The 25,134-nt window shown below is 41.1% G+C and overlaps 1 protein-coding gene across 2 annotated transcripts in view; it reads right to left on the minus strand.

The window, feature by feature from the left end:
• LOC136057158 (netrin-4-like) overlaps positions 1-25,134 on the minus strand; it is a 46,278-nt gene that overhangs the window by 11,180 nt on the left and 9,964 nt on the right. The window contains exons 3-5 of one of the 2 annotated variants that reach the window (XM_065749745.1): positions 15,846-16,109; positions 3,757-3,883; positions 3,216-3,404 (exon numbers count right to left, since the gene is read on the minus strand). In XM_065749745.1, coding sequence (XP_065605817.1) covers positions 3,216-3,404; positions 3,757-3,883; positions 15,846-16,109 — 580 coding nt within the window. Of the gene's footprint in view, positions 1-3,215; positions 3,405-3,756; positions 3,887-15,845; positions 16,110-25,134 lie in introns of both variants that reach the window. The other variant, XM_065749743.1, reaches the window with a different exon arrangement.

Genomic DNA, 25,134 nt, shown 5'->3' on the forward strand with positions numbered 1-25,134 from the left:
CTGTGTTGTCACCCCCAATAACAAGCAGGTGTGAGCTTTGCTCTGGCACTCTTCTCATGCCTTTCTTTTTCTTCTTCTTTCTTTTTTCCTTTTTTTAATAAATCTCAACAGTGTCAAAACAAGGCTCTGTACATGACCCGGCTCTCATTCACCTCCAGCTGCTAGGAAGAAGAGAAGCAAAGGGATCAGAGGCAGGCTATCTCTGCAGATGAAAAGGAATAACAGATTCACACTTACATGTCAAATTTCAACCCTTTTTTTTTTTTTTTCCTCCAAGGGAATGTCTTTGCAGTCTCACATTGGAGGGTCAGCAAAGGGTGGTTTGGATAGTGCCAGGACATCCAATTGTTATACAACTTTTTTTTTTTTTCCTAGCAGCGATTAAGAGACAATGCTGTTCATTATTATGACTAATGCTTAAAGACTTTCTGGGCCTGGGCAGCGTCCTGTTAACTTTCTGGGAGCCTGAGGGGGCTGTCACAGCTGAACCTAGACTTTGCTCTGGATGGCAGAGCACTCTTCAAGCGTGCTTTCTCAAAGGGATTAGCACAGCATTTCATTCAGCTTTTTCATCAGATTTCCTTTCCCAGCTCTGTATCCACTGTACACATTGGTCAAGTTTTGATCTCCCATGGAGATTTTTCTTCTCTGACTTCAAAATTGGAAGCTGAGAACCAGGCAAAATCATCCATTCACTCTGCTGTTTGCAGTTCATTATTGCTTTTCAGCTCTTGCCCAGCACGTGGGTTACTGACTCTTGTAAGCCTAGTACTTGTGTGTTTTTCTCAAACCGAGACGATGACTTGGAAGTGGTATGTGTGATTAAAACAGACAAACGTTATGGTTCAGAATTGGCAGTTCTTATGTTGTAATCAACAGGACAAGGTTTGAGAGAAATGTACCTGTTCTGATTGCTGTCTTTTATACATCTCAGCTGAACCCAAGATCAAGCATACCCAGATTAAGCTGAATAGCAATGGATGTTTTGCAACACATAGGATGGAGAAGAGAGCTTCTGTTATAATTCGCATGAAGTCTTTGAGGCTGATGTCTGCACTAGGCTTAAGGAGCTGATGTTAGTGGTCCCGGAGGTGAAATCTCCCCTCTATCAAATTAAGTCTGTTCTAACCCAGACAGTTCTGCCTGTCTACGCTGATGTTTCCATGTTTTCTGTCACTGATGCCCCTTCTGTTTCTATGTAAGTATAGGCACTGTGTACATACTGTACAGTCTACTGTAAAACTAATATTATCTAGATGGAACTACGTGCCCTTATACCTTAATGCCACAAGCATTCATGCATGACTTTACTTGCTTGTGAAGGGGTCCCACTGACTTAAGTTATGCACAGATAAGGTCACGCTTACTTATTGGTAATAATGCTGAATCAAACCTGTTAGATTCATCTTAACCAGCAGAAACTCTGTAGTGCAGGCTAATGGTCCAGAATGGCTCTTCAGTTAGGGAAAATAAATAGATACCCTTTAGAGGACAATTCACTTTGTCTATCATAGACAGCAGTGTCAAAACACAATAAATCATGCCCCGGACATCCTACTGCTTCTCCATTGACTGTACAGGGATCCTGGAAAAGACATTTAAATTTCAGCATGGCAGCAATCTAGGCTTAATTGCACACAATTACATTTAGGGTCCTTCTACTGGCGGCAGCACCTTCCCAGCTGAAAAGAATGCTATTGTGGCTAACTGGCATGATTGTAATAAAGCTCTTTTCGCAAGGTGAATTTCTACTTATCCCTCTGAACAGTTTTTCCTTTTGCTATGCAGAGTATTGGCAGGAGGCACTGAGAGGCCTGTAACCAGACCACAAAAGATGCAGAAGTAGAATTGAGGTCTGATTTCACCCAGGCACACTGTTCTAGGGTTTCCCACTCAGGTAAGCTGTATTTTCAAAAGTTTCTTTCCTCTCTGCTTTTCTCCTTTGCTCCTTGACTTTAGTGGTTATGTAATATCACACACATTGTTGGCTACTATACCATCACAAGCAGTTCATACACAAATTCTTTCAGGTACTGCAAGACTGAAAACTAATTTGGCATAACGTTATTTTCTCATTTCAAACATTTCTCTGTAGCAAATCTGCTCAGAATAAGAACAGGACTGGAGAGAGGCCATCAAGACAGTATAGCCTAGAGGGCAAATTAGATAAGCTCACCCCAATCCTGTCTGTTGATCAATGTTGGATAGAAATTCTGAAATTAAAGGGTTGTGTGGGAACCTGCGCTGGGCAGAAAGGTATTCCAATGGAAAGAATACAAAAGTGAAGAAATATTGGATGTATTGTGCATGATTTAAGCAAGATCATGGGCCACTAGGCACAAGGGAGAGGACTTTTTATATCATATGCATTTAAGAGTAATCTTGATGAAGACCAAACAGGTGTGAGTATGAGCAATGGAAACTGCATGTTGTCAGTGTTGGCAATTGATGTTTGAGTTGGAGGGAAGGAAGAGTATCCAAAAGAAGAAATGAATTAATGTATATTCTTGGATGTAGTAACCAACAAATAGATACCAGATGGAATAAGAGGTGTGAAGTTTGTCGGCATACTCAGGAAGCATCTAGACTAAGGGAGATTTGGGCTCATTCTGGCTATGTTTCAGACTGGCTGGATGCAATCTACCTTGATCCAGAGGTTGTACACCCATGTTAGTGCCTGAGTTACTTCCAATCACATCCTTCTGAAGTGTTAATGAGGCAATGAAGTTGGGCCCCAAGGTACAGCTGTAGAATTCAGAGAGAAGTCTCAAAGCTCTGATTCATCTGTTCCCATAGGGGTATGTGCCTCCTGCAGTCATTACTGTGTACACTGATGTTCACAGATATTGCACAATCAAATGGAATTTAAGATCTTTCAGTAAGCACACTGCTTTGAGAGAGATGCATAAAGCAGTTAAATAAAAACATGCTTCAAATGAAAAACAGAATTGCATTACGTTAAATGCAGGCACAAGAATACACCTTCCATCAGAATGCAATGCATCAGTGAGCGGTAGCAATTATCATAGAAACTGTGATACCACTGGGGGGCTGGACATGGGAAATCAGGAAAACGTCTTTTGATCGGAAAACTATGGTCTGAGAATAAAAGACAAAGAAAGAATAGTAATACCAGTGACTCCTTCCACTGTAGTTGATTCTTTTAACGAGCTCCACCGTTCACCTATCTTCAGTGAAGGAACAGAACCACTTACGTTTGCAGACCTCTGCAGAAGACATGGGTTTCCCTCTGTCTCGGTAGTACCCTGGTTTGCATCTCTGACACCGATGTCCCTCTGTGTTATGCTTGCAGTTGTCACAGACTCCACCACTGCGTTTCCCTGATGCCAGCCAAACACTCAGATCAAAATGGCAGCTGTCAGCGTGGTTGTGACAGCGACACTCTGATGGGAAACACGGAAATGTGAATTTAGTTAACAGGCACAACAAATGATATTGTTCAAACAGGATAATTTCCCTACTGTGAATCATGGAGGACATATATCTGAACGTAGCACATTGTCTCTGCTTGCAATCCTTGATATTCCTTTAAACAAAATCAAAATTCCAATGCTAAGGACAGGCAACCAAGAAGGTTAGGTGGTTGTGAACTGCCAGATCTTACAGTGAGACAAGTCAAGCTGATGGTATTACAAAACACCCTACAACACTACAAGAGCACTAGAGAACTCTGCCTGCTGGTGGAGGTGAGTGCTCACCCCGACACCCTGGATCAGGATGCTCTCGCCCACTTACTTTTGCATTCATTTGGTGCCCCAGTTTTTCCATCTCCTGGCTTCCAAGGCTGATCATTGTATAGAGGTGCACATTTCTCACAGTGGTCCCCTGCTGTGTTGTGTCTACACACACACTTCCCGTGGACCTGCTGGGTAAAGAACACACTCGAATAGTGACAGGAGTTAACATGGTGGAGTATACCCTACAGCCTCAAGAGGGAGAGGGACTTCTGCACTGGTCTCCCACAGATGGGAGCTCTGTTACGAGACCTGCAGAGCCTGGAGCTCACCTGTAGCATTATCATTTAGCAGTAATGAAGAAAAGGCCCAGTTAAACTTCAGACTGTGTAAAAAAGCACCGTGCCTTCAAGTGTGTACTGTAGGCCACAACTTGGTGCACAAGGTTCTGTAATATTGAGCTACTTCCATGAAGTGCTTCTAACACGTTTCTTTTTGTTTTTAATTTAAGAAAATCAATTCTTACATCTGTTTGCAAAGGAGAAATCGGATCTAAAAAATCCTCTGTGAAATTATTTGAGGAAGGATGGGGCTCTAGGGCTCGGTCTACACCCATCACAAAAGAAGCTGTCAAGTAGTGGCATGTATTTAATGTGGAGGGAGACACTTGTACTAAGAGCAGCAAACAAAAATCCAGAACCAGACTGTCCCCCCTGTGCACTGTGGAGGATGCACAGCAGTGTAACCACCCACCATCACAGCTCTGCCACTGCACGGCACACAAAAAGCAGAGGCTGAGATTTCATTTTGCCTGCGGTGTGAATTGAACGTAATCCTTTAATCTCACCATTAATGTGAGTTACGCTTCTCCATGGTCTTTCCTGAAAGTCAGACTTCCCCTTTGCCCCATCCCGTGTAGCAGGTAGCTTGGGATCAAGACAGAAACGTTCAAAAGAACCCTTGCGTGAATGCTCTCCCCTGCCCCCAAAGCCATCTCCCTGCAGCAATTTGCTCTGTGCTGCCCTGGTTTTTAATCCTCCCAGACCAGATATGTCATGTAGCTAGCAAAGGGAATAGGCTGCAGCTGATGCCATTGCCCCTCTATGGCCAGCTGGCAGATTTGCTGCTGCACAGAGCGGTTGGCTGCTTCCTCACGGAAGACTGAGCACAGACTTCAGGGTATGCATTTCTGTCAGAGCTCAGCACCAGTAAACCTCAGGAGGATACAGCTTGTAGCACATCATGTGATGCCTTTCCAGACCTTTGTCCGGGAAAGTCATCCATGTTCAAAGCCCTAAATAGGATGACAAATTAGAAACAAACTATAATACCAACAAGCAACAATGACGGGCTTCTTCCCATTTGAGTTTGGTTCTCCAGGCTTTTTAGTTCCCCCCTGTGGACACAGGCACTTATAGTGATTCCTTTTCAGAAGAGACAGAACAGGGAGAAGGACCAAGATTGGAGAAAAAGTAAGCCTGACCCAGAACTATTTGGGGACACTTACTTTTTTAGTGCCCTCAAACATTGGACTGTCAGAACTTTACAACTCATCCCAAAATGGACTAGCACCAAAAACTTTAGATCTAATCATCTCTCAATTTAAGAAAAACGACAAATTTTGCAATGAAATACACTGTAATTTCATTAAAAAAAAAAAGAGAGAGAGAAATGGGTGTACAAAATAAGCATTTACTCTACATGAAAAATAAAAAGAAAGCATGAGAGAAATAGAGATTGTACGGCTGGGAAACGGCAGAATTAAACTGTGCACTCTTGTTTTAGCCTTGAATGACATGATCAAATATTCATTATTCCACAGGACCCTGTGCTTACAGTGCACAGCACAGATGGTGTGAACACCCATGAACAATTACTCAGAGCAAACAGGAAAGTTCAGCGAGGAAGGAAGAATCAAGTTGTTCCTTGGAGGTAAGTAGATGTCCGTTGTCCACTGGTTTGTTTTGCTGCAAGCTGTGGTTTGTGGAAGCTATCTAGAGATGATGTGTGAGTAAGAGCAAAGCACAAAGAAAGCTTGCTGTCTATGATCCCAACTACTGAACAATTTACCAAACATATGTGGAAGGATGGCTGGCTTAGGCTAAAAAGCTAGAAAAGCCAAGCAGCCTGCAAACAGAAGTGCCACTGAGAAGGCAGAAGGAAATAGTTGAACTGGTATGGATTTTGGTCTTCTTTGTTTATTTTAAAGGAAGTATTAAGTCTGAGGAACATCTTTTTTAGTATAGATTAAAGGAAAAAAAAAAAGCAACAGAAAATAAAGCACTGATGGGCACTAGGAAAATAGCAGAGGATAAAAAAGGAGAATGCAGATCTGCCTGTTACCTGGGGATAGGTGTCTCATGGAAGATGTGTAGTTGTTGGGAATCATCTAGGAGACTGCATTCTTGAGAGAAATTAGTTAAGAGTGCAAGAGAAGGTGACACAAGTACAGAAGCAGGATTGAAAGAAGAGAGCAACACAACTCAAGCAGGAAGTTGAATTGTTTCTCAGACAAGAAAGGTGATTCATGGATGTAAGTGGCTATGACTAAGAGACTGGTTAATGGAGGAGAAATCAAGCTGCAAAGAGACCTCTCACACTTAAGCAAGAGGTGAAATAAGGATAGAAGAGGCAGCAGTGAGAAACAAGAGAAACAATTTGTTCTTTTAGTGAGGAAGAGATAGGAAAGGTAGCCAGGGATTGAAGTCCAGGAAGGAACAAGAACGATATGTAGGAAAATGTCAGATAAAATAGGAAATGGGATATCTGCTCAGGGAAGGAAGAATGTGAGAATCACACTCAACACCACAACCACAGCATGCCTCTGACTGTTATTCCCTGCTGAAGTAAGCTATCAGCTCTCAGGTTAGTCCAAAAAGCAGGTTGTGCCCTCTGCACAACATGAGACCTTAGGATCTCACTGGAAGTCAAAGATCAAACCATAGTAGAGAGAATAGTCAAAGAAATAAAGAGTCAGGTGAACTACACTCATGTTTTGATTTGTTCTCGAATGCAGAGCTGAAGTACAAGTAGATAGTGATGACTGGATGATTATCAGAGAAAAGCAAGGACACAAAGGGGTGAGGAGCTATAAGTGGAGGGTGACCATAGCAGAGATTGTGTGATCACTGAGCATAGTGTGGGGAGCAGGGGACTGGCACCAGGGTCCACTGACAACCCCAGACATATCAACATCAAAGTAAGCAGGGCTGTTCAGGGGCAGCAAGAGACAGGCCTGGTAACAAATCCACAACATGAACCTGAAGTCTGATTAGTTTACTAGAGGGATTTACACAACTACATATGAATGTATTGGTATATCAGGTGAAAGATTGAGATCCAAGAGATTTACATCTCAGGTATCTAACACTTCAGGATTCAGCATGTGACACCACATCACTCAATGCTTACTGATCCTTAGGCATGAAAATATTTAAGCCTGTAGGGGCTTTTCCACAGTGCTCATAGCTGCAGTAACTTAGTACTTCAGAAATAATACAGAATTTATTTTTCTAACACCTCTCTTCATTTGCCTCTCCTCATTAGTCCTGATTCCAGTTGTCACCAGGGATGGTTCCCATTTGTCAGAGTGTCACTGTATGAAGAGTTCCTTTGGTCTGACCAGTTTGCTTGAAGCTGAGTGGTACTTTGCAAAACTGCAAATGGATCAGGGCAATCACAACTTAAAACACTGTGCTTTCCTTACTGCTTCTGGGTTACCACTTCTTGTTTCACACCCCGAGTCATATGTAAACTGGACTGTGGAGCTAAATCATATTTAATTTTTTTTTTCTTTTACCTTGGCAGTAATATTTTTAATCTGGTTTAATTCCCTGATCTGAGTCACAGCACAGTTGTGCTGTTACAACAGTCTGGTATTGCTGCCAAAGGCTTTGATTTGTACATTTACCACCTGAGCAGCCTGAGTCATGACACAGAGGAGGTTATAGCTTTGTGGATTTTAATGCCAGGATGATCAGTTCCAATCTTTCATATGAACCTGTTACACAAAGCCATGAATTTCATCCAATAGTTGTTCCATGGACCTCAGTAACATCAGGTTGATTTACTGTGAATAGTATAGAACCATATCCTGCCTTTGTACAATGGTCCCAATAGTTACCTTGATTACTGGTTACCTTTGCTTACAAAAATTATGTCACCTGAAAGCTGTTCTGCAGCTGAGAAAACAAGTGGACATTTTCCATCTCTGTCACACATTTCTTTTTTATTTTTTAAACTCTGTTCGGCTTAGAATAATACCTCGAGCTTCTTGCTTTCTGACTTCCCCTGTAGTTTCTTCTACCTTTTATCCTTTCCATAAATGTTGTGGTTGTTGCTTTTTCTCCTGAGTTATTCTCAGTCTATTTGTTTTGTTGGTTTTTTTTTTTTTCCTAATGAATGAAGGTTAAATTTGGAAGCCTTCCAGAACAGAGCAACTGTTGCTGATTCAGAGAAAATGTTTGTCTTTGGGCTCTGCATTCACTTTGTAATGTGGCCAGAACGATTTTGGATGCAGCAGTTTGCAATGACATCAGAGGCTGGTCCCTTACCTGCTTTTAGCAAAACGGCCCTTTCTGGATCATTTCGGATGGTTAAATACAAAACAGTGTCTCATTCCCCTCTGTTTATCTCACAGCTCAAATGGGCTCCGTTGTATCTCCAGATGGTGCGGTGTAGCTGTGCAGATTTATAATAAATTCTTTGCTATCAGGTCCTGAGGACAGCACATGTGGCTTTTAAGAGGCCAAGCAAAAAGAAAAAATTACTTGGAGTTCTTCAGGTTCTCAACGACTTAAAAAAATAGGTGGCTTGAGGCTAAGTCCCAGATTACAGCACTTGCTATGGGTAGGTTGATAGTTCAAATTCCTGCTCTAATCAGGAATGAAAAAAGCCATTATTTTCCTATGTCACTTGGTTTCTGGGGTCTAATAAGTGCGTGTGTCTGAAAACTGGTACACGTATGGGTGTTTTCTGAGGGAACTGAACTAAGTTTCTGGCTTCTACGTGGTCACTATGATAAATTAAGTCCGGGGGAGCTTTGCAGGGGGAAGGAGAGCTGGGATGCTGGTAGCAAGGCCACCTGAGACCATAGTGGTTTTGGGCTCCACAGCAGACAGTGAGCTAACTGCCACCAGTTCCAAACTCATTAAACAGGTAATGGTGAAGAAAAAAGAAAATCTGTGAGAGTGTTTAGCTGAATATTCAGACTGGCATCACTAAGCCCCTATCTGAACAGCAACAAAGGAACAGGATAAATAGACCGGAAGAGGCACAAAATCCGTGCTTGATGTGATGGGATACAGCAGACTAACCTCAGCCTGGGACAGTTTCAAGACACAGCTCCGTCCTCTGCCTGATTCACCTCCAGCTGTCCTTAGACACAAGCTTGGCTATGTCTTGGCTCACATTTTGCTCTGTTTTCTTACTGTTTTCTTCCTCAGTGCTAGCTTGATTTTTATTCATTTTTGGGCTGAGCTGTCCTTTTATTTTTACCTACAGTGCCAACAACTCCATTATTGGTCTGTAACAAGCTGCCTACAAGAAACAGCTGTCACACTGAAGTACAGCCCCTGAGTTACAGCAGGTCACCAGATTTTCGTGATTGTCTTTAAGAATGGAGAGACCAGAAAGTGAAGTGAGGCTCAATATTGTAATAGGTGAATACCCGAATCACTGTCTGAACTTAGGTCTCTGCTGGTAAAAGCATAGTGGTTCTAGTGCTGAGACTGAAAATCCACCCTCAAAGTGGGCCTGTGAGCTCTTCTCTGAATTTTTACTTCTGTATTGAGTGAACTTGGCAGCATGCGTAGCTCCCATTCAAGTGAAATTATGTTGAGTAATGGAACAGATGAAGCCAAGAGAAAAATAGCTTTCTGCAACCTCTCTGCAGATGGCTGCAGTTTGGAGGGTGGGGGGGAAGGGCAGGCCTGACATAGCACCAAACCAGCCAAATCTGTGAGGAATCTGTCTGACAACAAGGAGAAAAAGGGAGAGAAAGTCCATGATTTAGCAGAAAACTTGAGCACTGCTGGAGAAGAATTCAAAATCCCTAGTTGGCACAAAGCTTAACCCCCAGGTCCCTTCCAAGCGCAGTGAGTAAACTATTCAAGGATCTGTTCGTAGAATGACACAGCTTTACTGCTGAATATTATGGATTTGTTAAAAAGTCCTGTGAAAACTTTCTCCACACGTTGTGTGCACCTGTCTCCAAATCACTTAAATGCAAACTCCACATACTCACAAGGTGCAGCTCTACAAACTTTTCTTAAGTTACCGCGAGATTCTGTGGAGTTGAGTGCACTGGCTGCAAGGCCTTGAAAAGTCGTGGTGAAGGACTGAAAACTTTTGCTCTGGAAATATGTGGGTGAGTTGAGGACAGAGACAACATAGATGTCTATTCAGTCCCAGGAGAACTTGGAAACATGGAGACTGAACATATAAGGCCAAACACAGAAGCTCCCGTGGCTGTCATATCATAGGAGCTTCCTAGTGTTGTTGGCTGTCCAGTTTAACTTAGGGACAGAAGATGTACAATGTGTTGAGCTTAAATGAAAGACCCTCATAAATGTACTTTAGTACATTGATGGAGAAGTATTTGCAGAAAGTGGTAGCTGATAGCTCTGGGATAAAACAATCTTTTCTCTCACACATACACACATGTGGATTCTTGAAGCTTTAACAGGAAAAGCAATTGTTAAGAGAATTGCAAGGCATATTTTACCAGCCCTAGGATATATTTACAAGTGTTTTCAATCAAATGTTTCTACTAGCAGAGTTACTGTGGCTCTTTCACACAGATAATAGTAGCAGAGAACATAAACTCAGTGATTCAAACAGAAAAACACTAATGAGAGCAATTAAGTGATAAAATTGAAGTGCTCTTTACTAGCTCATCCATAGATATCCCTTCTTATAAAAGCTGTGTTTAAAAGCTAATAGTGTCAGATAGGAAAGTGTTTGCTATTCAAGAAATAAGAGGTATTTGCTACAAATAAGATGCATGTTTGCATAGGTCTACCCTGAGACCTGAAAGCATTCAGGCATGAGTTTAAACACCATTTGCAAATAGGCATGCTTTTCTGATTTGAACTTTAGCAGTAGTAAAAGATATTCCACAACAGTAATAAAATACAGGAAAAAACTTGTTGACTTAATAATTGCAGAATTCCTGCTGGCTGAACCACTATGTGGATCAGATCATCCAAATTGTGGTTATTTTCTAAACCATACTCAAAACTTCATGTTGATCACAGGAATGCCAGATACTTTGGTGGTAAACCACAGGTTCTTAGTGCTCTTGGAGAACTTACACAACATCAAGCTAAGCACAATAATGCCATACACCCAAGCTTCAACAGGCAAAAGAAAGATGCACTATGCCATCATGTATTTTCAGGGCACACCAAAGAAGCCAAATTAGCTGTCTTTCATAAGATAAAATAGCCCTCACAGACAGCTCAGAAAGATGAGGATGTTGACTTTTTGGTTTGGCCATGAACTAGCTCCTGGCAGTAACAGAAGTGTAACTTTAATATGCCAGTCTTCAATCCCTATGAAACAGCAAAAGAAGAATAGGATATACAGGAAAGATCCTGTTTCGATTCATTCTAGTGTTCTTCAGTTAATATTCCCAGTAGCTTTTGTGAGAATGTGATAAAACAGCATCTTCTGGATGTGACCCACAAGACAAGTCTGAATCTCCTGTTCAGACTGTTTTAAATGGATCACTTGAGAACTTAACTGTCACTTAGAGTTACAGTTTTGAGGTCTATTTTCCCCCAGAATATTCCAAACTCGCTAAAGTTATGTGCTAGCATTAAGGAGAACCTTTACATGATGCTCCCCTGTCATCTTCTTGATCATCTCTGAACACAAATATCTGAAACTTTCTCATCCACACAGAAGTTCTAACAAAGTTTCTCCTGAAGTGCTTTAATCCACTGTGGGTAGCAAATGCATCAGGGAAACCACCTTATTTTCATGAGGCTTTGTAGAGCTTTAATTAAATATATATATATTCCAGCATAGGCATCTGTTTTTCAAATTTATTCTACATGATCTAGAAGTTTTTGCTTTTTGTTTTTGACACTACTGACATAGCTGGTATACACAGGCTCACTTTTTTCTTAATAAAACCTACTCTTCTTGTTGCCATTTGCAACAGATGCAACAGAGTGCACTTCCTGGCAGCTCTGAGTGCTGGACGTCACGCAGGCTGGCAGAGCTTGGATCAGATAATGTGAAAACTTCGTTGGGGGATTATCAGTAGAACTGCACAAGATATTTGAAGAGGAGATAATATTTGCAAGGGATATGACAGCCAAGCTGCCTAGAAAATCTCTGTAGAAAAACAAGTTTTACCTTATGTAACCTACTTTATGCCAAACAAGGAATCTTACTTAGGACCAGATCCTGCTCCCTTTGAAGTAAGTGGAAAACTTTCCATTTGCTTCGTTGTGGAGGATCAGACCCACAGGGAGCCTAGTTTGTCTCTATAAACAGGATAAAGAAGAAAAAGAAACATCTGAGGCAACTTGTAAGAATTTCCTGGCAGTGAAGGTACCAAAAATTAACAAGTAAAAAAATCCTAAAGTTTGTCAAAAACATTTTAGTCTGTATTTGCTTTCCTCTGCCCGTAGTTATTTCTCATGCACCAGAAAGATAATTGTGAAATGTTTGGCAAATGGAAAGGAATTTGGTCTAGATTCAGTATTCTGTCTGTGTGCACTTTCTGCTTTGTAAACATTGCATGTTCTGGAAGCAACCCTGGACTCAGATAAAATATGTTATCAAAGCAGATTCTAAACCTGAAAACTGTTCCCGACTTTGTAGGAGCCTAATAAAGAAACCACATACTACAAAGCAACACCTGTATACCCTGCAACAGCTATCTGTGGGGCAGGAGAACTTTCCAAATGGTGGGAGAAGAATTCAGGTGGCCAGATCCTAACAGTTTCTTCCTGTATAAGGACATACAGATGCCCAGCATTTAAAAGAAAATGCACCTCTCTAGTTTCTGCAGCAAAACACAATGTCAACAGACAATTTCCCATGCTGACAAAGGAGCTATCTTTAAAAACTGGCATAGTACAGGCTGTAAAATTCAGAATTTCATCCTTAGCTATCAGAAGGGATTTAAGTTTGGTACGGCGTCTGTGTGTCTCTTGTCTTTGGTATGAAGAAAGGAGATAGAAGACAAGGAAACACCACTGTTTCTAGCACAAAACTCCAAATTCAAGACATGTTTGCCCAGAAATTTCTTGACTACTGCTCATGGTTCCCATCTTCATTTCCCCAAATCTTTCTCCTGTCTGACATGATATTCTTGGTAGTTAATAAGGGAAATAAGATCTAGACAAATTGCATTGAGGTGGCTGCATCCAATCACAAAAAAGGCCGCGTTGAAAGAGTAATTATTATTTGTCTGATGTCTAACAAAAGGAGCAAAGGACATTTCCATCGTATCCTATGGAAGACTACATTATTTTTGCTCTACGCAGTTTTTGCTAATGACCTATGAACAAATAGAGAGAGTATGCACATCGCGACCTAGGATTCCAAACTGGAGTAATTATATCCCATTTGGAGGTCAATCTAACAATTTGCATTTGTCTTGTACTACTAGATTCTGTGATACCACGGCATCTGTGATGGTAATTCCCATACAGCTGCATTTCTTATTGGCATCCTCTGTGAAAAATCTAGAAGATGAATGCATTGTCATGTTTGAATTGACAGATCCACAAATAAGCTGATGACTGGGAGACCAATAGCATTACATCATCTAATCCCTCCAAAATGGAGCCGAGAAGTGTTGTTTTAAAACTGTCAAGACATTTGCTTCAGTCTTCTCCATTATTTGGGCTCCGTGTACTATTAGGATAGCAATGGTACAGTTATTACAAATGGAACAGATTTCTTTCAAGAGTAAGAAAAGCAGACTTAGAAATTAGCAGAGTTGTGTCTCTTCCAACACCTACATGCAGAATGATCTGAAGTTTTGGGCCTATCCCATGACAAACAATTTCAGTTGTTTTCTACATGGACTTGTTTTTGTTTTTGTTAACTACAGAAAAAAAATACACTGCATGAGAACTCTGAAATCTTAGGAGACTGAGACTGCTGTTATTAATGCTTGAAATGCTTAATACTTGGAAGCAAACAAGGAAACATGAAGCTGCTCTGCCTTTACACTGTGATATCACCCGCACTATCCATTCAAAAAACTGTCTTGAGACTTTCCTGCCCATGTGTTTGTTAAATATTGGATGTGGCCAGCAGAATGAATTAGAGTTTGTTTTCAGCATCTCTTTTCCCTGTGCTGCTTTAATCACAACGTGAAAGCAGAGCACTTTCTGTGTCTCTACTAAGAAAGGAGAAATAGAAGATGAAAAAGATTACTGTTGGAATGTAGCTTGGCTGATAGGAAATGTATCACTGGTGTTTTCCACTCAACAGCAGAGGCCTGGCATATAGGCAAGGATGTTACCATACTGTAAGATGCAGAGTTATATGCTTACCTAAATGAGCTCATTCTAGTGGATTTTCACTGCATATATGAAAGAAAATAGCAGCAAAATAATATGATCATCCTGGCTCATGTGGCCTTGGAGTAGAATTTTCAATTTTGACCACAGCTCTCTGGTCAGTACAAAAAAAAATACGAAAAGCAAAAAAAACCAAGGAAGGATATGGTAAGAACCTTCCAGACACATCAGCAGAAAGAGTATCAACTGATCTCTAAGATCACTGGGGGAGGGGGACAAGAAGGAGTCAACTTATTTTGGCAGGCACTGAGAATTTTCAAACTGTCAAGGTGAGAACAGCTACTGAAGGATGCTGTTGAATCTCCTTCATCAGAATTAAAAATAAAAACAGCTAGCAGTTCAGCAGGCTTTCACAGCAAGTGGCTGAATGGCTCTGGCGTGCCTGATCATACCTTAATGCAAGGTCTTACACCATTGTCTTCTCCAGCCCTCATCTAGGATTCTAGAGGTAGTTAAAACTCTGGAAGGCTTTTCTCACTTCCTGCTGCCCTTGAATCCCTGACTAGGCAAAGACTTGATAATATCTATGGATAATATCTATGGCTGCATTTGATACTGGGATGCATCCACCCTCTTGTCTGCTGAGACATGACTCACTCATGAAATGCGTTTCATCAAAACTGCTTCACCTTCTGCCCCATGAAGTCACTGATGGCACAAGAAGATTCTATTCTCTTGTGACCAGAAGAAAAAAAGATCCAGCCGTAGTTTACAATGGTTATGTCAGCAAGATACACAATATTTTTGTTTTCCTCTTCTGATGGGCAGTGTTTATTCTTCTACCATCTGTATTCATTCAGCCAGTTATTCGTGTATTTGGTTTCACCATGTGTGTATTTAACAGTTTGCGATGTGGAGGATGCACTCTTTAAACAGCTTTCCTCACATTTTGTCTTATGTGGGTCTGTATTTGCAGTTATCAGAATCTGATAACATCACTCAGTGCAAAAATACTGTAAATTAGATTTATACCACAGATGGAACAGATTCAGAAATAACTTTGCAAATATTGTGGAAGTCATACAGTCCTAATTATCTGTTGAATATCTGCATCTGAACCTAGAAAACCTGAAATGAAGACAGTGAATACACATTCCAGAAGAAAATAAACCAAAATGTTAATTACCATATATTGAATGGGACAGAAGTTAGCTGAGGAAGTATTTCTGGGGTCTATTGTGTCAGGGTATGCCAGGGACTAAAAAAATGAGGGTTATTTTTGTTTTCAAAAGCCATTACAAAGACAAACGTCTTACAGGAACCAGTGGAGTCACTGAGTAGTTTAAAGTGGCTTGAGCTGTCTCAGTGATGTACGTGTTTTGACAAACCTGGATATTTGGTTAGCATCATTTCCCTTTAACTCTTATTACATTTCTACTATATAATACTTGCAGCTAAATCGAAACGTTGACAGCAGTAATTACTGCTGAATAGCAACATCTAAGTATGCGTACAAATACTGCACGGCACAGTCGTGGTGTCAGGGAAGAATATTCCTACAAACTTTGGCTCTTTTTACTTTTTATTTTATGTTCTAACAAATTTTCAGCAAGTAGGAGGGTACTAAAGTCTACTAAATTAGTGAATGTAATGAACTCACCACATTCTCCGTGTCTCCTGTTCCGTTGGCAAGTTCACATTCTTCTGCGTGCCCATTGCAAAAGCAGCTTCCCCGGATGATCAGGTCATAAATAGCATAGTGGGCAAATCTCTGAGGTTTCTCTACCAATCCCAAACCACGGCATGGACATTCCTGTCTTTTTAACAAAAGGAGGCGGAGGTTGGTGAGTTTCAGGAGATCTTGAGCCTCAGGACTATAGGGATCTTCAATCTTGTTAGATGGAGTTAAGGCACGATAGATCACCTGGAAGACAGAAGATAGACATTCAGGAGAAGATGTAGGAATCTACATACACAGAAAACAACCTGAGATGATGTTCAGGAAAAAGTAAGAGTTTATAATGGAAGGCTCCACATTAACCTGGGTAGGGACAGTGATAAGAGGATGGTTGGACTAGATGGTCTTGTAGGTCCTTTCCAACCTAATGAACCTATTAACCTATGAACCGTTGTCTGGCTGTGGCTGATCCTAAGCATGACCTCGAAGTCACCAACCACTGGCCCAGCTGCAGCACATGACTATACCTGCTTTCATCCCATCATATATGTGATAGGAAAACAAGGCTTAGTGGTATTAATACAACATTAATGCCATCCAAATTTCTCGAAGCATTTTAGGCACGTGGCTCTACCATGAGTCGGACAGTGAGGTAAACTAAGGCACTAAGAAAATCTGTGACGGTGACAGAAATGAGAACTGTGATCACACTTCTGGCATAGTCCCTTCAACCACATGCTAGAAAACAAGTTGGCTTAGGGTGAGTAGGCATTGAAAGAAACCAGCTTTCAAACAAATCGAGCCAGTTTATTCGTTAGAAGAGGAGAAAGAGCTGCACTGCTATGAGCTCACAGGACCACAGGGCTTGGTGCCTACCAGCTGTCTGCAAGTTGTAACTTTGGGTTCTTTGGCCCTTTCTTATAAGTGGTGACAGTCTCTGTCTGACTAACTCCATTAAGGGAATTAAAGCTTTGTTTTCGTATGGATTCCCTCTTCCTCTCTGCTTTCTTTCTTTCTTTCTTTCTTTCTTTCTTGGTGTACCAAACAATTTAAACATTTGTAGCATATAAAATATTCTTGTTCTTTTTGCTCGTAGGAGTCAGAAAAAAACTTGTGGTACATGCTTGGAAGATAATTCTGTTGGATGTTGATGGCACGTGGGGAAAAAAATCCCCTTTAATCAACAGAATCAGCTGCCAGGGCTCTGGGCAGAGCTACACCTGTCAGTAATGCACTGAAGGCAGTAATATATTTCCCACCTGTTTGCAGCATTTTCTGTTTTGTTAGCTCTGTTCTTCCTTTTAATTCCCTCCTCTTGTACTGTCAGCTGTTTACAAAGCTACAGATATCCACGCTTGGTGAGATCAGAGGTGTCTTGTTTGATAGAGCCATGGGCAGTTTGCCCAGGCTGTGCAATGCAGGTGCCTACATTCCCCTGACCAAAGAAGCCATGACAAAATAGCCTAGGCCTTTCCACACCAAAGTCTACATTCCCCCAGTCAATGGAACCATAAGGAAACGACCTAGTCTGTTTTGTTCAGTGCCCAGCATTCCCCTTACTGATGGATTCAAAGGACAAAGACCAAATCTCTTCTGTCCGGTTCCCCTAATCCCACATGGTCTAGTCTTTTTGGTGGAAGCCAATTTTATGAACCCTCTCTCCTTCTTCCCAGTCCCTTGTGGACCACACGGAGGTGGAGTGGTTTCTCAGAGTCTGGTGATGTACAGACACACATCGTCCTCCTGCATGGATGAGCCAATTCATCCAACACCAAGGCAGTGAACTGAACAGAATTGTTCTGCAGAGCTGCTAAGCTCCAAGATCTCAGAGCAGGTTAAAAGCTATCTACTGGGACATTAATGGCTACAAGTCCTTGTGAACCTGTTTTAAACTGGCATTAACAGAGGAGCCAAGGGGTAAAACAATTGTTCTTATAAGCTCCATTCTCACACCCGACGTCCATGTCTTTGGCATCTCTTCAGAAGAGTTGCTTTGGCATTTTGATATTCTTAGGTCTGTCAGTGATATTTGTGAGTAGAGATATTTATAGCTTGGATGTCCCATAGGAATGGCAACATTCCCTTAAAAAAAAAAAAAAGGGTATTCCATTCCAGCTGAGGTACAAGAGTTTGCTTGTATGATTAATTCATGACATATTTCTGCCTGAAATAAGCTCAGCGGTGAGGCTGGATTTGTTCATCCTTGTCTCAACCAAAGAAACATTTGTTAAATGTTAAAGATCTGATTTGGCTGGCATAATACTTTTGTGAAACCTTTTGGGAGTGGAAGTTACAGCTGTTCTTGAATTCAACTTTAAGAAAATAGCTTTGAAACAGTCAAAGGAATTGAGGAGTTACAAGATATTTTGAGTCAAGAGAGTTAAAGCAGTTATGTTTTGCCAATTTGAGTCAGTTTAGGTGAGCTGCATTTTGCCTGGAGGCAGCACAGTTTTAATTAGCATTTAAATCAATAACAGCATTGTTTTGTATATGTATAGAACTTGAACAGTAGCTTGTGGTAGCAATGGTAATGGGTGGATGGTTGGACTAGATGATCCTGTAGGTCCTTTCCAACCTTGTGATTTTATGAACACTGAATTTTCCTCCTCTCCTCATAATTAGATTAATGCATTTAGATAAACTGGTAAATAATAATAATAAAATTAAAACATTTAGATTAATACATTTATATCTCTTAGAATCCCTTGATGTGGATGTTCAATGCATGTAGAATTCTAAAAATAACAACAGGTCAAAGACAAGAGCTTGGCAGTCTCAACCATTTCTAAATAAATGTTTGAAAAATCAAATTAGAAACAGATCTAAGTCTTAATGAGATCATAGACTCATAAGCTGTGGAAAGAGGCACTCCATCTTTTCACTGTGTTATTTGTTCTTCTGTTTCACCAGGTTTTGTTTTGCATTCAGAAGTGTATGAAGGACATGTGGGCATTTAGCTTATGCCTTTTGCCTAGCTTAAGAAAAACGTGATGAGTGTTCAGCTCCCAGAGAAATCTTGCAAACTTGCAGCCTTCCATTATGTTTGAGTAAAAAAGATTAAGACAATGTGATGAAAAAGAAATATGTCCTAATAACTAAGATGCAAGCTCTGAAAAGCACTTCCCAGTGATATTCACCATAAGGCTATTTCTCATCTAAGTAAACATCAAGCTCCAAGGATGTCCCATTCTCTTTTTTTTCTTTTTCTTTTTTTGCTGTGCCAGTCTGCTCTAATACCCCCCAGCCATTTCTCTTAGCATCAGCATGTAGTTTTCATAGAAGTAGCATAAGCACAGAAGAAAATGTTAATGACTAAGTCTGTTAAGTGCTGAAAAACTTAGGCTTGCCCTAGAAATATTTCAGTTCCATAGAAATGTGTGATGCACCTTTATGGGCTCAACCCTCTGTGGAAACACATCCTAGATCCTGAGTTTCCCTTATAATCAGGGGCTGACACTGGGGCTGAATGCTGAGTAGGGCATTCATGCTTATCAGCATATCTGCTATCCAGCGCATATTTGTCATTCTCATTTTCAAAAGTCGATCAGCTACACCTCAAAAAGATGGTCACTACCCTGTCCTCTCCTGACCTTTCTGAGAACAAGGAAGTTTGGAGAATGCTGGAAGTGTGCGAGGCTAAAAGTGATAGCCACTGTTAAAGGACTGGTTTTGCTGCATGCAAGTTGGCACAGCTTCACAGAGGGTGATGTTTTATCCCCAGTCAAGAGGTCATCTTCATTCCAGAGACTGTCTCAGATTTTTGATTTTTTGCCACGTTTTGCTTCTCCATTCCTGATACAGATAATTCTGTTTTCTTAACCTGATCTTCCAGCCAGTATTAGTCAGAAAAGATGTGGACACAACAAAGGCTCCCCCTTGCAAGCTTATAGCCTAAGGTCAAGGAATATGAGACATAAATGGAGGGGAGAGTCAACGCATGGCCTCCTACAAAAGAAGATCCTTGTGCAGAACAAGAATTTGGTATTACAAATCATCCTTAAGCTATGCTGGTCATGTTGCACACAATCAGGTTAATGAGGTCAGAAATGTCTGCATGCTTATACTAGGCCCATCAGAAGGAAGCTGCAATAAAAACTCTCATCAGTCCTAAATCCTCTTCGTTAAGAGATTTTCATGTGAGTTGATTTTGCTCATAAAGGAATAGTAAACAACTGTGTCTCAGAATTTTTCCTACCCAGTGGCAAATACCTTCTGATCTATCTGATGGAGCCTCTTGACTGAAATTCGTCCATCTTGTGGAACAGTAGACTTTACTATACAAGTAGTCTTTTTTTCCTGTTTTGATACAGTCTGAAGCACAAAGGAAGTTTAGGTATTCTCTTAGCTGTCAGAAAGCTCATTCCTGTGATTCATGGAATAGTTTCTCAGTCCACATCCACCACTCTCTGTCCTTCTGGAGAAAACTGAATAGCCAGTAGAGAATATATAATTTCTTTGTTAAAGAAACAGTTGTACATTTGATTTTTGAAAGGTATCTGACATAGGTAAATCTAGCTACTTTCAGTGCAGCGGTGTCTTGAATTCGTTCTGTGTTTTCCAAAGCAGAAAGGGCCAATATCCCTTTAATTTACATTTGCTTTGAAGTTATTCCAGTAATGCAGTCAGTGTGGCATTAATATTAATATTTAGGCATTGCTGCCAATATGAAGATGGGAAAGACTGAACAATCAAGGTTAGAGACAGACAAATCTGGAGATGCATCCAGACCTTTTTCTTTTCCTCAAACCAAATGTTTCCAGTAGCTTCAGATTATCTGCAGATATATAGGTGTACATCTATGGCAAGTTTTGTAGGGAGCAGTGTCTTCCATCAAGTCAGAATGTAAAATCTAATCTACTGGGAGTAGAAAAAAATCAGTTTACAGTCTGTGTACAGGGAACGGACAACATTCTCGATGTTCTACACAACATCACATTACACGAGGATCTGAGAACACTTCCTTGCTGGGACACAGCGCAGTGTCCTTTTCTATTAGGAGAAAAGATATTTGCTCTGAAATGGCAAGGGGGAATGAGGAATTCTGTGATGCAGACAGCTCTACTGGGACCTAGGTTGAGAACAAGAGTCTCATTTCACTCTTCTGTCATGGAAAGTTCTACACTGAGCTACTATCAGTGTCAAGCAACGTCAGCTGAGCAGCATCCTCATGGGAGAGCATCCATTTCTCCTCAGTAGAGCCACTTACCTCTTTAGGCCTTGGCTGAAACCTTACACATGAAAAGAACTAGGAAAGGGTGTAGTCTCATCATAGCAGTGATATGTGAATAACAACAGAGCTAGCAGTAAGTGCTCATTAGCCAGGTGTTCAAAAGTTACAGCAGTGGATTTCCAAGATCTTTTCTAAGATCTAGACGAGAATTTTTTTAACAGTTGAGACTTTAAAAAAAGTCGTGGCTGCGACTTCACTGAGCTTCTATAAAACAGGGTGAGAAGAAATAATGATTTGATGTCTGCTGCCTATTGTGTCAGGAAATGTAGAAGAAATGCTCAGAATGCTTTTGTGCCTTCCTGGCTGGTTTGTAAGGTGCCAAATGTCTCTGCAATGGCTCATTAAAACCAGGTCAGGGCAGGACACTTGGTGCCATCCCGAATTCACTTGCATGGATGGGAATCCTGGACTGGTCTCACGTCAGTTCAGATTCCCTTCAGACACAACTACTTGAGCCCCTTAATTCTTCCTCCAGGGAAGCAGGGCCTGGCAGTGCTATCTGTTTGTTTACACTGCTGGTGTTAACTGCTTCCCCTCAGCTTGCTTCTGCATTTTATCTCCTCTACAGTTCAAGTTAAACGAAATGCTGAACAGACAGCCCTAGTCATAACAACCAGGCACTTAACATTCAGGAGTGACTAATCCCTCCTGGAATCTTTTCCGGCTGAAAGTCAGAAAAAACATCATACAACTTTCAGCTGACAGCCCTGATGATGGACAATTCACTGCAGTGCAGGACCCTGCCCTGGCATCTTAGCTACCAGGAATTCAACCTTATGATGCTCTGAGCACCTTTCTTTTTACTGACCCACTGCTGTATGTGATCAGTTTTTAAAAAGTCACTGAGGCCTTAGTGGTGACCTCTTGAATTATTGATGTTGCCACTTAATGAGGTATGTGTAGGAGGGGAGGGGGATCCTTCTTTGTTTATCAAAAGGTTTGGCATGAATACAATAAAGGAAAAGCCTGAGAAAAGACAGCAAAAATTGTAGGTGGTTGGAACAGGATCACATACATTCCACATACAGCCCTGGCCCTGGACTGGTTGGTGTCTGTGTGCAGGTGGTTCCCCTCTACAATAATTGCAGCTCAGGGAGGCCCTGTGGATGGAAAAAGGCAGCAGTGTCCATTAGAGGCAAAGACCTTCCAGCGAGTTGGCTGTGGCTTCTAACAGCCTGGTGGCTTTTGAAGCAGGCAGAACTGCATCCCATCACACCATGTCTTGATCTGACACTCGCAGAGTGTGTTTAGAAGAGTGACTGAAGTCTTTTAACTACAAAGCAAGTCCACTCATCTTTGATAAAAGACACTGCTGGGGACTTCTGTCCCTAAAAAGGTCACCACAGGCTACAAAATGGACAATGAGCAGGTCTTCTGCACAAGGCACATTTAACATGTTGCCATAGAAACCAGTTACCTAATTCAGCCATACACAATTCTTCCAGCCCCCCAGTGAATTCCAGTAATGGGTTTATTATATCACACTTCATTGGTGTCATCTGTCACACAGACATTCACATAAATGAATCAGCCTTTGATTTAAAACTACCCTCCACTAGCCAGACCCAACAGTCGAAGGGTCTTCTTTTGGATCTTGTGGTTATAAGCTGGTTGGTGTCAGTGTTATACCCAGCTTTGCATGCTAATGTCTTCCTTTCATGCGTACATCACCGCCAATGGAAGAGAACATTTGTTTTCATTTCCCGACATTTCAGTTTATTAAAAACGTGCTCTTAATTTCTCAGATCCTTGACTGCACATGCTGTCAGGATGCAGGTTGAAACATTTTGGTCCCTATTTCCCCCAGCTGGTGTTTGAACTGTAAGTCACACTAACAGCTCATACAATGTCGTGGTCATTTCTCCTTTAGTTTGGGCCATTTGTGTTAACTGACCTGTAGGCTTCAACTTCATCTGTAACCCAGAGAAACTGGAGGCTCCACTGTGCTACCTCAACTAACACACCACTTTCTTGGACAGAAAGACTCCGTAACATGCTTATTGGGTTATGATAAGCAAATGAGACAGACAAAAAGGCTTGATTTTTAAAACCAGTTTGACTGCTGTACCCCTAATTAACTTGACTTATCAAGGCGAGATTTGAACCTTTGACATGATCCTTGTAGCCAGCTGTCACTGTGAGCTGGCCCTGACTCAGCTACAATTTGGAGACAAAGATGAAAAATTGTATTGGAACTGGCAGAGGCCTATGGAGACGCAGGTTTTTGGCATACTCAGTAAAAACAAGGACTTCTAGTGAAGAGTGGCAAGACACCAATGTGTCATGCTCAAGTGGCTTGCAGATCAAGACCGGTGAAACCAAACGCTTGAAGGGATTGGAACATGCTTTGTAGTTTGTTTCTTTCCTTGCTGCAAAAATACAAACAAACAATTAAGGAAGCGACATGTCTAGTGCTTCTCCCCCTAAACGGCAGAGCCACTAAGCCAAACTGAAAAAGTTTACATGAATGGATATCAGGCCCACGATTCACTTTTAGATTTCAGCATTGTATGACTTTGGGTGATTAGCAGTATAAAAATGATCTGTGAAATACATAACATTGTTGAGGATGTGTGCAAACATATCATCTAATGGACACTGTTAAACAAGCTAGAGAAGTGGAGCATCCTTATTAATATCTAATGGCAACGGTGAATGAAGAAGGAATACCTGGCCAAAATCTGAGTTTGAAAACTGTGTCTCCAGAAGTGGAGCAGGAAGTTTGTAAGACCACCATAACTAATGAGCTATTAGTGTGGGTTTCGTTGTGGCTAAGAAACAGATACCCAGATTGATGTCCTGTGAATTCAGCCATTGGAAATTCTTGAGAGAAGAGATGAGCTAGATGAAGCAAATATTTTGTAAGCAACTGGTAGAGAATAAATTGCTCTGACTCCAAGATCTGAAAGTATCAGTAGTTTTAAGGTTTTATTCTGCCAGAAGAATTAAGACGGGAGACACAGGATCTGAGATTCTAGCTGCAACAGTGCAGGATCAAGGAATATAATAAATGTTGGAGTAAAAGAAAACTGCAAAAGGGACATTAAAAAGTCACCTCCATACATTTTTACAGCATTTGTTCCCCTAAGCCTGACACCATCTGTCTCAGCTCTGCCTCATGTGAAGTGGAGATGTATGACCCTGACAAAAGGTGAAAGATAAAAGGATAATTTACAAGAGAGACTGATGCAGCTTAATTTAATGATGCACTGTGGGTTTTTGTGACACTGAACCATCACCCACCTCAATGTATTTTGCTTCCATTCTAACCTCCTCAAAATTTCTCTTCTGCCAAGTTTTCTATTTATGCTCCCAGACTCTTTCAGTACTCTTGAAGGATCCTGAAATGCTGATTCAGGAGCGCGCTTCTCAATTTACAGATGCATGTAAGTAACTGCAACTCCACCACCTTCTCTATTTCCACCTACGTTCTCAGTTCTGGAAGCCAGCTGACCAGAAGTCTTTTTCCGTGATGTTTCTCCTATAGGTTTTGAACTTAAGTGTTTTTGGTTCCCTTTATACCCTGTTAAAAATGAATTTGTATCTCATTTGAAAGTGAATAGAACAGTGCCCAAGAAGAACCTGACTGTTATGCAGTAGAAATGACTTTGATTCCCTTAGTAGAGAAAACTGACATTTATCTCAGGGCATTAATTAGCATTTAAGTTGAAAACAATTTTGATCATTTCAGAAATGTCAGCTGGTGATGTGAGCTCCTCAGTTCTGCAAGGCTTATCCAACATCAATATCTGGATAGGTCAGAGTGACAGTAAAAAGAAGCAGAGAAGACTGGAGAAGGTATTGGTGGGGATTCAGCTTCAGTCCACCTTGGTTGTGAGTCAGCCCTCGAGGGGATGTGCTGGTGATGTTTATGATATCTTTACAATAAGTTGTAAAACTGGAGTTCTAAGATGCACGGGTAAAGCTCCCTTGAGACCTGCAGTAAGAGTAGCAGTGTTGCTCTGGGAAATCTGATCAAGCATAATTTTAAATAACTAGACTCTGATTTCTTATATTTTCATTCACAAAAGAATCTGTGGT

This window comes from Cyrtonyx montezumae, unplaced genomic scaffold (assembly GCF_038088225.1).
Source record: "Cyrtonyx montezumae isolate F1298 unplaced genomic scaffold, pur_monq_1.0 scaffold_6, whole genome shotgun sequence".
NCBI classification, from domain to species: domain Eukaryota; kingdom Metazoa; phylum Chordata; class Aves; order Galliformes; family Odontophoridae; genus Cyrtonyx; species Cyrtonyx montezumae.